The sequence below is a fragment of the Rhinopithecus bieti genome, unplaced genomic scaffold (assembly GCF_001698545.2).
Source record: "Rhinopithecus bieti isolate Rb0 unplaced genomic scaffold, ASM169854v2 scaffold_15006, whole genome shotgun sequence".
Classification (NCBI taxonomy): Eukaryota; Metazoa; Chordata; class Mammalia; order Primates; family Cercopithecidae; genus Rhinopithecus; species Rhinopithecus bieti.
Window position 1 is genome coordinate 850013 of NW_016808074.1, and position 11470 is coordinate 861482.

Consider the following 11470-nt stretch of genomic DNA (forward strand, 5'->3'; position numbering starts at 1 on the left):
CCTTCCTTCCTTCCTTCCTTCCTTCCTTCGTTTTACCTTCCCTCCCTCCATCCCTCTCTCCCTTCCTCTCTCTTTCTTTCCTTTCTCCCAATACGGTCTGGCTCTGTCACCAAGGCTGGAGTACAGTGGTGCAATCATAGCTCACTAGTAATTTTTTATTTTATTTTATTTTTGGAGACAGAGTCTCGCCCTGTCGCCCAGGCTGGAGTGCAGTGGTGTGATCTCTGCTCACTGCAACCTCTGCCTCCCAGGTTCAAGTGATTTTCCTGCCTTAGCCTCCCGAATAGCTAGGATTACAGGTGCACACCACCATGCCTGGCTAATTTTTGTATTTTTTGCACAGACGGGGTTTCTCCATGTTGGTCAGGCTAGTATCAAACTCCTGACCTCAGATGACCTGCCTGCCTCAGCCTCCCGAAGTTCTGGGATTACAGGCACGAGCCACTGTGCCTGGCGTCACTGCAACATTGACTTGGGGGACCTGGGCTCAAGCCATCCTCTCACCCCAGCCTCCTGAATAGCTGAGACCACACACGTGCACCACCACACGTGGCTTTGGTTTTGTAGAGACTGGTTCTTGCTATCTGCATGTAACATGTAACATGTTGGTCTCCAATTCGTGGGCTTAAGCAATTCTCCTGTCTCCGCCTCCCAAAGTGCTGGGACTACAGGCATGAGCCACCATGCCCAGCCTAGAAAAAGCATTCTTTGTTTAGTTTGACTGCTCGTGTGCATTCCCTCAAACTGTCCATCCACACAACTCCCTGCAACCAATGGCACATACCTGCACACTGACATACAAATGCTCACACTCACAAATATTCACACATGTATACGCAAGCACTCATATACACTCACACACTCGCACAAACAACTCACACATCCACAAACACCAAGGTATCTTCCATCACAGGACGAGTGGAAACCACCAAACCCGACGTGATCTTGAGGTTGGAGCAAGGAAAGGAGCCATGGTTGGTGGAAGAGGAAGTGCTGAGAAATGGCCGTCCAGGTAGGTGACCAGGAGAGCACTGTGTGTCAGTGTTGCATAGAAGCCGATCTGGTGCTTCTAAATGATGAAGTCATTTGGCAGCAAGCAGAGCCGGCTGTGACTTCCTGCGAGTGCTGGAAGAAATCTCCAGATATTTTTATCTCCACTCAGAAATGTTCTTTACATTCTTCTCTGAGTTTTCCTTTGCAGGCAAACTTTCTTTTTTTTTTTTTCTTTCTTGAGACCGAGTCTCACTCTGTCGCCCAGGCTGGAGTGCAGTGGCGTGGTCTCAGGTGACTGCAACCTCCACGTCCCGGGTTCAAACGATTCTCCTGCCTCAGCCTCCTGAGTAGCTGGGATTACAGGCGTGTGCCACCACGCCTGGCTAATTTTTTGTATTTTTAGTAGAGACGGGGTTTCGCCATGTTGGTCAGGCTGGTCTCGAACTCTTGACCTCAGGCGATCCACTTGCCTTGGCCTCCCAAAGTGCTGGGATTACAGGTGTGAGTCACCACGCCTGGCCTGACAAACTCTCTTAATCTCCCTCTCCATGGTATCCCTGGGCTCTCACCTGGTCCCCGTGCACTAGGTCTACGTTGCTCAGTCCTTTACAGATAGACACGTGATAGCTTCATGTAACATTAGTTCACCTAGAACTCTAACAGAGCTGACATTAACTTTGGTTTCTCATAGACGTTAGGTTTGAAGCCAGAATGATCACCACAATAGATTGTTTATGGCATTTTATTCCAAGCATGTGAGTGGAACGTTTTACACGCGACATTTTTTTTTTTTGTATTCCATTTTAGAAAAAAACGGGGACGTTGGAGGACAGATTTGGAAGCCCCAGGATGTGAAAGAGAGTCTCGCAAGAGAAGTCCCACCAATCAATAAGGAAATGCTGACTACGCAGAAAGCCGTAGAACGTACCGGATCTAAGAAAATACTTGAACTGGGCATAGATAATGTTTCTTCCAGACTCAGATTCCTCGAATGTGACCCGTTTGAAAGGCATTTGAGCCACAATTTACATTTGAAAAGCTATGTACAAAATGATTCTCACAACGATAATGGATACAGAAAATTAGTTGGTGAGAATCCATCCAAATTTGTAGGAAACCAGCTTAAATGTGATGCCTGCAGAAAGTCATTCGGTTCAGAGTCGCGCCTTCAGAGTCATCTGAGGCGGCATGCTGGTCAGAAATCCTTTGAATGTCGTCGCTGTGGAAGAGCATTCGGGGAGAAGTGGAAGCTTGATAAACATCAGAAAACGCATGCAGAGGCCAGGCCCTATAAATGTGAGAAATGTGGAAACACCTACAAGCAGAAGTCAAATCTCCTTCAACATCAGAGAGTGCATACTAAAGAGAAACCCTATCAATGTAAGACATGTGGAAAAGCCTTTTCTTGGAAATCATCCTGCATTAATCATGAGAAAATTCATAATGCCGAGAAATCCTATCAGTGTCATGAATGTGAGAAATCCTTCAGGCAGAACTCAACCCTCCTTCAACATAAAAAAGTTCACACTGGACAAAAACCCTTTCAGTGTCCGGACTGTGGAAGGGCTTTCATTTACAAGTCAGATCTTGTGAAACACCAGAGAACACACACGGGAGAGAAACCCTATAAATGTAGCGTATGTGAGAAGGCCTTTTCCCAGAAATCCAATGTCATCGATCATGAGAAAATTCACACTGGGAAGAGAGCTTACGAGTGTGATCTATGTGGAAATACCTTCATCCAGAAGAAAAACCTCATTCAACATAAAAAAATCCATACTGGGGAAAAGCCCTATGAGTGTAATAAATGTGGAAAAGCCTTCCTTCAGAAGTCAAACCTTCACACCCATCAGAAGACTCACAGCGGAGAGAGGACCTACAGATGTAGTGAATGTGGAAAAACCTTCAACCGGAAATTAAACCTTAGTTTGCATAAAAAAACCCATACTGGACAAAAACCTTATGAATGTTCCGAATGTGGTAAAGCCTTTGCTGACAAGTCATACCTTGTTAGGCACCAGAAAAGAATTCACTCCAGATAGGAGCCCCATGCACTTAAAAACACATGGGAAAATATGGTCGCCTGGAATTGTCACCCCAGAATTCATGTTGAAATGGCCTGTAATTTGGAGGCTGTTTTTGAAGGTAGCGAGGCTTTATTATGCACAGTGTCCTTTGAACACCGATTTGCCATACTCACTCAGCAAATATGTATGAAGCATAAATATTTACTCGATGCCTTTTGTGCACCAGGGACTCTTAAACACTGCAGATATAGCAATAAACCAAATGTGCTAAAAAGCCCTTATGGAGTTTTTTTCCAGTGAATAGTGACCAGTGGTATCCATATCTTTAAAAACGTTTAAAAGACTGTACTTTTGGCCAGGCCTGGTGGCTCAAATGCCTGTAATCCCAGTACTTTGGGAGGCCGAGGTGGGCGAATCACCTGAGGTCAGGAGTTCAACACCAGCATGACCAACATGGTGAAACCCCGTTTCTACTAAAAATACAAAAATAGCTGGGCATGGTTGTGGGCACCTGTAATCCCAGCTACTCGGGAGGCTGAGATAGAATTGCTTGAACCTGGGAGGCGGAGGTTGCAGTGAGCTGAGATTGCGCCCTTGCACTCCCACCTGGGCAACCGCGCCTGGCCTACATTTCTTTTTTCATAGTACGTTCCTTCTTTTCCTCTTAAATGCTACAAATAATGTATTTTTTAAAAACCTCATACGTGTGTTTCTAGTTGCTCTTCTCTTCTTTCCCACACCTACTCTGCCTAATTTTGTCCCGTTCATTATATATCACCAGGCTCTTCTTATCTCTGTACACACAAAACCCTCTCAACTTCCATTTATCTACTCAAATGGCCATTTTTAAAAATCATTCTTTACTCCTTGCTGAATTCAGTGTAACATCACCCACTGATACTGGGTACATCATAGGCTCTTTAAGGCTTGGCCACTGGGAAATGGACATTTATGGGGATGGGTTTATCATCTTATTCATATTAATAACATGAGCAACATCTTACAGTGCTTTTGAATTCACAAAAATCACATGGATATTTAATATACCGCATTTTTCATATAACCCTGATGTTATGACCTGAAATTATTGGGAAATGGTAAATACAGTTGATTGCTGTATAGCAGATTTTAGTAGTAGCCAGTCGCAAACACACGTGGAACCCAGCCAATGGTATATGTATTGGTTAGGTTATTATTTTCATAACTTTACAAAGGAAAACTATTGCCCCCTGCTTTCTTTTTTGTGTCCTGACTGAAAATCATGGAGTGCTTTGACCACTCTCACCAGCCAAGCTGCAGGTTTTTCCCAGAAGGCTTGAATCCAAACCAGAGCCTGAAACAATCCCAGGCACTGATAGAGGTATTTAGGTTTAGGTTGCTGCCCAAAACACTAAAAGAAACTGGTCCCCGCCCTCGACCAAATTCCTTATAAACTTATGTAAACCCCATACCCTGACCCTCTCACTGCAGTGGACACACCAAGGTAGGCCATCCTCCACCTTTTTTTTTAGACAGGATCTTTGTCACCCAGGCTGGAGTGCGATCATAGTTCACTGCAGCCTTGAACTCCCGGACTCAAGTGATCCTCCCACCTCAGCCTCCTGAGTAGCTGAGACACGCCTGGCAAATTTATTTATTTATTTTGAAATGGAGTTTCGCTTTTGTTGCCCTGGCTGGAGTGCAGTGGCGTGATCTCGGCTCACTGCAACCTCCATCTCCTGGGTTCCAGTGATTCTCCTGCCTCAGCCTCCCGAGTAGCTGGGACTACAGGCGCCCGCCACCATGCTCAGCTCATTTTCTATTTCTAGTAGAGATGGGGTTTCACCATGTTGGTCAGGCTGGTCTCAAACTCCTGACCTCCGGTGATCCGCCTGCCTTGGCCTCCCAAAGTGCTGGGATTACAGGTGTGAGCCACTGTGCCTGGCTGCTAAATTGCTTTTTGTAGAGACAGGGTCTTGTTATATTGCCCAGGCTGACTTTGAACTTGTCTGCTCAAGCAGTCCTTCCACCTTGGCCTCCCAAAGTGCTGGGATGACAGGCATGAGTGACAGTGCCCAGCCAGTTGGCCATGCTGTTTCTCTCTCTGTCCGCCTGAGGATATGCTGCAGCACTCTCTAAGTTCCCCTTCGTCAATGCTCCGGACAGATCCCTCTGGTGTTTAGTGCTTCTTTCTTTGGAACCGCAACTGGCCTGATCTCAGAATGGTTTTGGGCACTCTCTTGTTGGAATGTCCCTGCTGCCACTTTTGGAGTGACTCTTATCGTCTTAGGTTCAGTGGGACAAAATAAAGGAATGCAAAAAATTCAATGAAAATCATTTATCTAACATAAACAATCCATATCAACAGTAGCAAAATACACCAAGATACTCCACACATTACCAGTGTTCTTCCAACTCTCATGAGCACTAGCATCTCCATCTGATTGCTGGCTCACACCCCATTTCTGCGTCAGTTGGTCTGGAGGGGGACCCAAGAATGTGCTTTTCTAATCAGTCCCTAGCTGCTGCTGTTGCCGGTGGGAGAACATTTTGAAAACCATTGTGTCAACACATGAAGAGCACCATTCTAATCTTGTAGGGAAAATATGCATATGCACCTGAGTTCTGGGATCTAGGTGTCTGAAGCAGTTAAAATAGATATACCCCAAAATAAGTGTTTTTCATTGAGCTTTCAACCTGAGATACTTGTTCCTTCATTCTGAGTGAAGTACAGGATTCTTCTTGCAAGGATGAAGTGAGGCCGAGTGAGTTTGCCAAGCAGGTCTATACAAAGAGTCGTCTTCTTATTCCTCCTGTGGGATCACTCCTGCCTGTGTGCTCAGTAGCCGAGAGTTCTCTGCCTTTCTTAACAGCTCCTCAAAAATTCCATTGTGCATGTAGAAGAAGATATACCCAGAGTGAAGCCTTGCCTCCTGCATTTTGGTCTCTGAGATTTCTGATACGCATAGATCGTTGTATGTGAACCAGGCCTGCTTCTGAAAGTCATACACATCGCTGATGTAATGACCTGAGTTTGGGGAGCTCCCAATATGGCTGACAACACTGATGAGTCTGTAGGCCTGAAGAGGATCCCCCATCTTCACGTTTCTTGTCAGTTCCTTGGCTTCACCTCTTGTGTTGTCTGTATCTAAAATGTTTTCGTTTCCTGGGTTATCAGAACCCAATGCCCCGAGGTGGTTCAGGTCAGCCTGCTGAAGTCTTAATTCTGTAGACTGATTGGGGGTCTCCTCTGCATGTTCCTGGGCATCCGGTTTCCTAACACCTGGAGGTGGTGCCTGCTGAAGAAATTCCTCTATGATGCTCTCCTCAAAACACTGCTGGAGCTGTTCAGTCATTCCTTGAGATCCTTCTGGAACCCTGTTTTCTTTACACTCATAAAAGTCATTGGTAGACTCCATGACACTGTCAGAATCGAACTCTACGAATGTATTGGTTTTCTCATACTTCTGAAGTTCTGGATGTTGAGGCACTTCTTGAAGATGAACCTCAACAAGCCTTGTGTCTGGGCTGCTGATCGGCTTCCCTCCATCTTCACAGATCACAGGAAGAGAAATGTCTTCCTGGTCCATCGGTGAGTCAGCCACTGGAAGCTCCTGTTCACTGATTGCCCTGTCCCTAAAGTGGACCAATTCTGACTCTAGTGCAGAGCCATTTTCCAGGTCTCTCTGATGCTGCTCTTGGCTTGCTTCTCCACAGTCTCTCTGGGATCTTTGTAGGTCGGCATTCTTTTCTGGTTCAACAGGTACAACCAGGGAATCACTGGATTCTGAGGTCAGCTTCATTGATGGTGTCAATGGGCTGGTGATCTCAGAAATCATCTCCTGGGAGACTTCCAGGACTTCACATTTCCCAACAGGTGCATGACTGCTCAAGGGAAGAGGTGGTTTGGTGCTTTCGTTGCAATAAGAAGATAAGCTTAAATATTTGGGAATATACACTTGCTCGTTATTCTTCACCAGCAACCAAGCATTGTTGAAGCTATAGCGTTTCAGATGAACGATAAGGACCCTGGAGAGCCTGCTAAATGTATGCCTTGCAACACAACTCTTGTGCTTACACATCTCACAGTTATATTCAAGCTCTTCTTCTCTAAAGAAAAGATCTAGAGAATTCTGAACAGACAAAGGAAGTGGTTTTGTTTCTTGGTGCAGGTTGATGGAGAGATAATTGTTAGGTTCTACCTTGAGAACCGCATGACCGCAGGCTTTACAGATAATGGAGAGCTGCAACTCAAACTCAAAATTAGCAACAACAGGACAAACAAACACTTTGGTGGCAGCACTACCAACATGCATTTGTGGAGATGAATTTTCATCCCCGCATTTTTTCCCAGTATTCAAAATGGCATTTAAGTGTTCCATGTCTTCTTTCAGCTGGTCTAAACACTGACCTAAAAACTCATGTGCATCATTCTGCATGTTGCCAGAAAATATTTCTGCAACTGCTGAAATGACTTTTTTAACATTCCCAAGTAATTCTCTCTTGATCTCTGTACTACAGAAATCTTTCAAAGCAAGCAGCTGGGTCAAGGTCATAATAAGAGCCTCAAAGGGAATATATTCCCATGGGACATCTTGAGTGAGTAAGTCATCAGCAAAAGACGGAATTGCAAATAGCGATTGTAAAATTGCATTCATGTAACAGGTGTTTCCCAAATTGGGGAACCCTTGCTGCAGTTGCTCTGAATGAGAGTCAAGAGGCACCTGGGCTTCGTTGCATTTTGGGTCATCCTGGCTGTGCTCTGGTTCTAATGGAAATGTCAAACCATTTTTGGTATCAAGAGTCTGGGTTGCAAGAACAGTCTCATCTAGGTTAGGATGTCCATTAGAGTTGGTCTTGAATGAAGGCCCGAGTTTCAAATCGCTAGCTTTTTCTAAATCCTCTAAACTTGATGGGTTCTTCCTATTGCTTTGTATATATTTCAAGGAATCTGTCATATATTTCTTGTTTGCTACAGGGTTATGTTCCTTCAGAATGTCCTTGTTCATCTGTAGATCAGATGCTAGTGGGTTTTTCTCCTTCCCACCTTGATTTTCTAATAACCCTTTTTTCACATGTGTTGGTGATTTTGACATAAACAAAGGCATCTTCTGATAACTTGGCTTGTTACAAATGCTGTAAAATGAAGTTTTGTCAATTTCCTTCAGCACATTCCTGCTTTCAAACACACTCCAATCATCATCAGGTTTCATGGATTGCTGAAATTTGTTTTGATGGATTATGTCCAGGAACATATTCAACTGTTTAGCATCTCTGTAGGATAGTTTGTCAATAAACAAGAACACATTGTTTTTCAAAGTTAAACGCAGGTGACTTTGTCTTTTTTTACAATGTCTAAGGACCACACTTCTAATGTTATTACTCAGCTGAAAAATTCTTATAAATTTTCCAGATTTGAAAGTGACCACCAGTTTAATTTCCTTTTGTCTTTGCACTGTTTCAATGAGAGCTTCTTTCAACTTAGTCATCCCAGTCCTCTGGCTCCAAATCTGGATGAATCCACGTACCTTTAGAGATATCATCCTTTCTTTATGTAACCTAAAGAAGAAAAGCACACATGCATTTTAATCAAAAATATATTAACAGTTATATTTTATGAAAAACATCATTCACATATAATAATGATTTATTTTTCATCTTCTTATGCTCTAAGTAAAACACTCTTTTGGGGAACTGCTCATATTCTGAAGCTATGCCAGTTCTGTAGAAGACATAGACTGAGGGCACACACTCTTTCAAGGGAGTTGTTAGACGAGAAAGAAGATACAAATGGCCAACAGAGATATGAACAGGTGTTCAACATCACCGCTCATCAAGAAAACACAAATTTGGTTGGACATGGTGGCTCATGCCTGTAATCCTAGCACTCTGGGAGGCCAAGGTGGAAGGATCACTTGAGCCCAGAAGTTCAAAACCAGCATGGCAACATAGGGAGACCTCATCGCTACATAAAATTTTTTAAATTTAAAAAAGGGGAGGGGCCAAGATGGCCAAATAGGAATAGCTCCCAGCAAGACCAATGCAGAAGGTAGGTGACTTCTGCATTTCCAACTGAGGTACCCAGTTCATCTCATTGGGACTGGTTAGGCAGTGGGTGCAACCCACAGAGGGTGAGCAGAAGCAGGGTGGGGCATTGCCTCACCTGGGAAGTGCAAGGAGCCAGGGACCTCCCTCCCCCAGCCAAGGGAAGCTGTGTGGAACTGTGCTACTTGGCCCAGATACTACGCTTTTCCCACAGTTTTTGCAGTCTGCAGAGCAGGAGATTCCCTTGTGTGCCTACACCACCAGGGCCCTGGGTTTCAAGCACAAAACTGGCCAGTTGTTTGGGCAGACACTGAGCTAGCTGCAGGAGTTGTTTTTTTTTTTTTTTTTTTTTTTGGTACCCCAGTGGTGCCTGAAACCCCAGTGAGACAGAACCATTCACTCCCCTGGAAAGGGGGCTGAAGCCAGGGGTCCAAGTGGTCTCACTCAGTAGGTCCCACTCCCACGGAGCCCAGCAAGCTAAGAACCACTGGCTTGAAATTCTCACTGCCAGTGCAGCAGTCTGAAGTTGACCTGGAATGATGGAGCTTGGTTGGGGGAAGGGCATCCATGATTACTGAGGCTTTAGTAGACACTTTTCCCTGGACAGTACTAAGGAGGGTGAGAGGTTTGGACTGGGCAAAATTCACCACAGTGTGGCAAAGCAGCTGTGGCCAGACTGCTTCTCTAGATTCCTACTTACTGGGCAGGGCATCTCTGAAGGAAGGGTAACAGTCCCAGTCAGGGGCTTACAGTTAAAATCCCCATCTCCCTGGGATAGAGCAGCTGGGGGAAGGGGTGGCTGTGGGCACACAGCTTCAGCAGATTTAATCTTTCCTGCCTGCTGGCTCTGAAGAGAGCAGCTGATCCTGAGAAGAGGGATTTCCCAGAACAATAGCTCTGCTAAGGGACAGGCTGCCTCCTCAAGGGGTCCCCGATGCCTGTGCCTCCTAACTGGGAAAGAACTCCCAACAGGGGTTGACAGACACCTCACACAGGAGAGCTCTGGCTGGCATCAGGCTGGTGCCCCTCTGGGACAAAGCTTCCAGAGGAAGGAACAGGCAGCAATCTTTGCTGTTCTGCAGCCTCCACTGGTGATACCCAAGTGAACAGGGTCTGGAGTGGACCTCCAGCAAACTGCAGCAGACCTGCAGAAGAGGGGCCTGACTGTTAGAAGAAAAACTAACAAACAGAAAGCAACAACATCAACGTGAACAAAAAAGACCCCCACACAATAACCCCATCCAAAGGTCGTAAGCCCTCAAAGATCAAAGGTAGATAAATCCATGAAGATGAGGAAAAACCAGCACAAAACGCTGAAAAATCCAAAAAACAGAATGTCTCTTCTCCAAGTGATCGCAGTTCCTCTCCAAGGAGGGCACAAAACTGGACGGAGAATGAGATTGACGAATTGACAGAAGTAGGCTTCAGAAGGTGGGTAATAACAAACTCCTCCGAGCTAAGGGAGCATGTTCTAACCCAGTGCAAGGAAGGTAAGAACCTTGATAAAATGCTACAGGAATTGTTAATTAGAATAACCAGTTTAGAGAGGAACATAAATGACCTGATGGAGCTGAAAAACACAGCAAGAGAACTTCGTAAAGCATATACAAGTATCAATAGCCAAATCGATCAAGTGGAAGAAAGGATATCGGAGACTGAAGATCAACTTAATAAAATAAAGCATGAAGACAAGATTAGAGAAAAAAGAATGAAACGGAATGAACAAAGGCTCCCAGAAATATGGGACTACGTGAAAAGACCAAACCTACGATTGATGGGTGTAACTGAAAGTGACAGGGAGAATGGAACCAAGTTGGAAAGCACACTTCAGGATATTATCCAGGAGAACTTCCCCAACATAGCAAGACAGGCCAACGTTCAAATTCAGCAAATACAGAGAATATCACAAAGATACTCCTTGAGAAGAGCAACCACAAGACACATAATCATCAGATTCTCCAAGGTTGAAACAAAGGAAAAAAGTGTTAAGGGCAGCCAGAGAGAAAGGTCAGGTTACCTACAAAGGGAAGCCCATCGGATTAATAGTGGATTGCTGCAGAAACCCTACAAGCCAGAAGAGAGTGGGGGCCAATATTCAACATTCTTTTTTTTTTTTTGAGACGGAGTCTCGCTCTGCCACCCAGGCTGGAGTGCAGTGGCCGGATCTCAGCTCACTGCAAGCTCCGCCTCCTGGGTTTACGCCATTCTCCTGCCTCAGCCTCCCAAGTAGCTGGGACTACAGGCGCCCGCCACCTCGCCCGGCTAGTTTTTTGTATTTTTTAGTAGAGACGGGGTTTCACCGTGTTAGCCAGGATGGTCTCGATCTCCTGACCTCGTGATCCGCCTGTCTCGGCCTCCCAAAGTGCTGGGATTACAGGCTTGAGCCACCGCGCCCGGCCTCAACATTCTTAAAGAAAAGAATTTTC

The 11470-nt window shown here is 45.2% G+C and overlaps 2 protein-coding genes across 3 annotated transcripts in view; one reads left to right on the top strand and one right to left on the bottom strand.

The window, feature by feature from the left end:
• Nucleotides 1-828: 828 nt before the first annotated feature.
• ZIM3 (zinc finger imprinted 3) lies at nt 829-3035 on the top strand. Its single transcript, XM_017885389.1, has 2 exons — nt 829-1012; nt 1801-3035. The coding sequence occupies exons 1-2, from the start codon at nt 829-831 to the stop codon at nt 3033-3035; spliced, it is 1419 nt and encodes a 472-aa protein (XP_017740878.1).
• Nucleotides 3036-5029: 1994 nt separating this feature from the next.
• The window catches only part of USP29 (ubiquitin specific peptidase 29), a 15076-nt gene continuing 8635 nt past the window's right edge, over nt 5030-11470 (bottom strand). For both annotated transcript variants that reach the window (XM_017885386.1, XM_017885385.1), the window contains exon 4: nt 5030-8558. In XM_017885386.1, coding sequence (XP_017740875.1) covers nt 5804-8542 — 2739 coding nt within the window. In that variant the 5' untranslated portion in view covers nt 8543-8558 and the 3' untranslated portion in view covers nt 5030-5803. The remainder of the gene's footprint in view (nt 8559-11470) is intronic.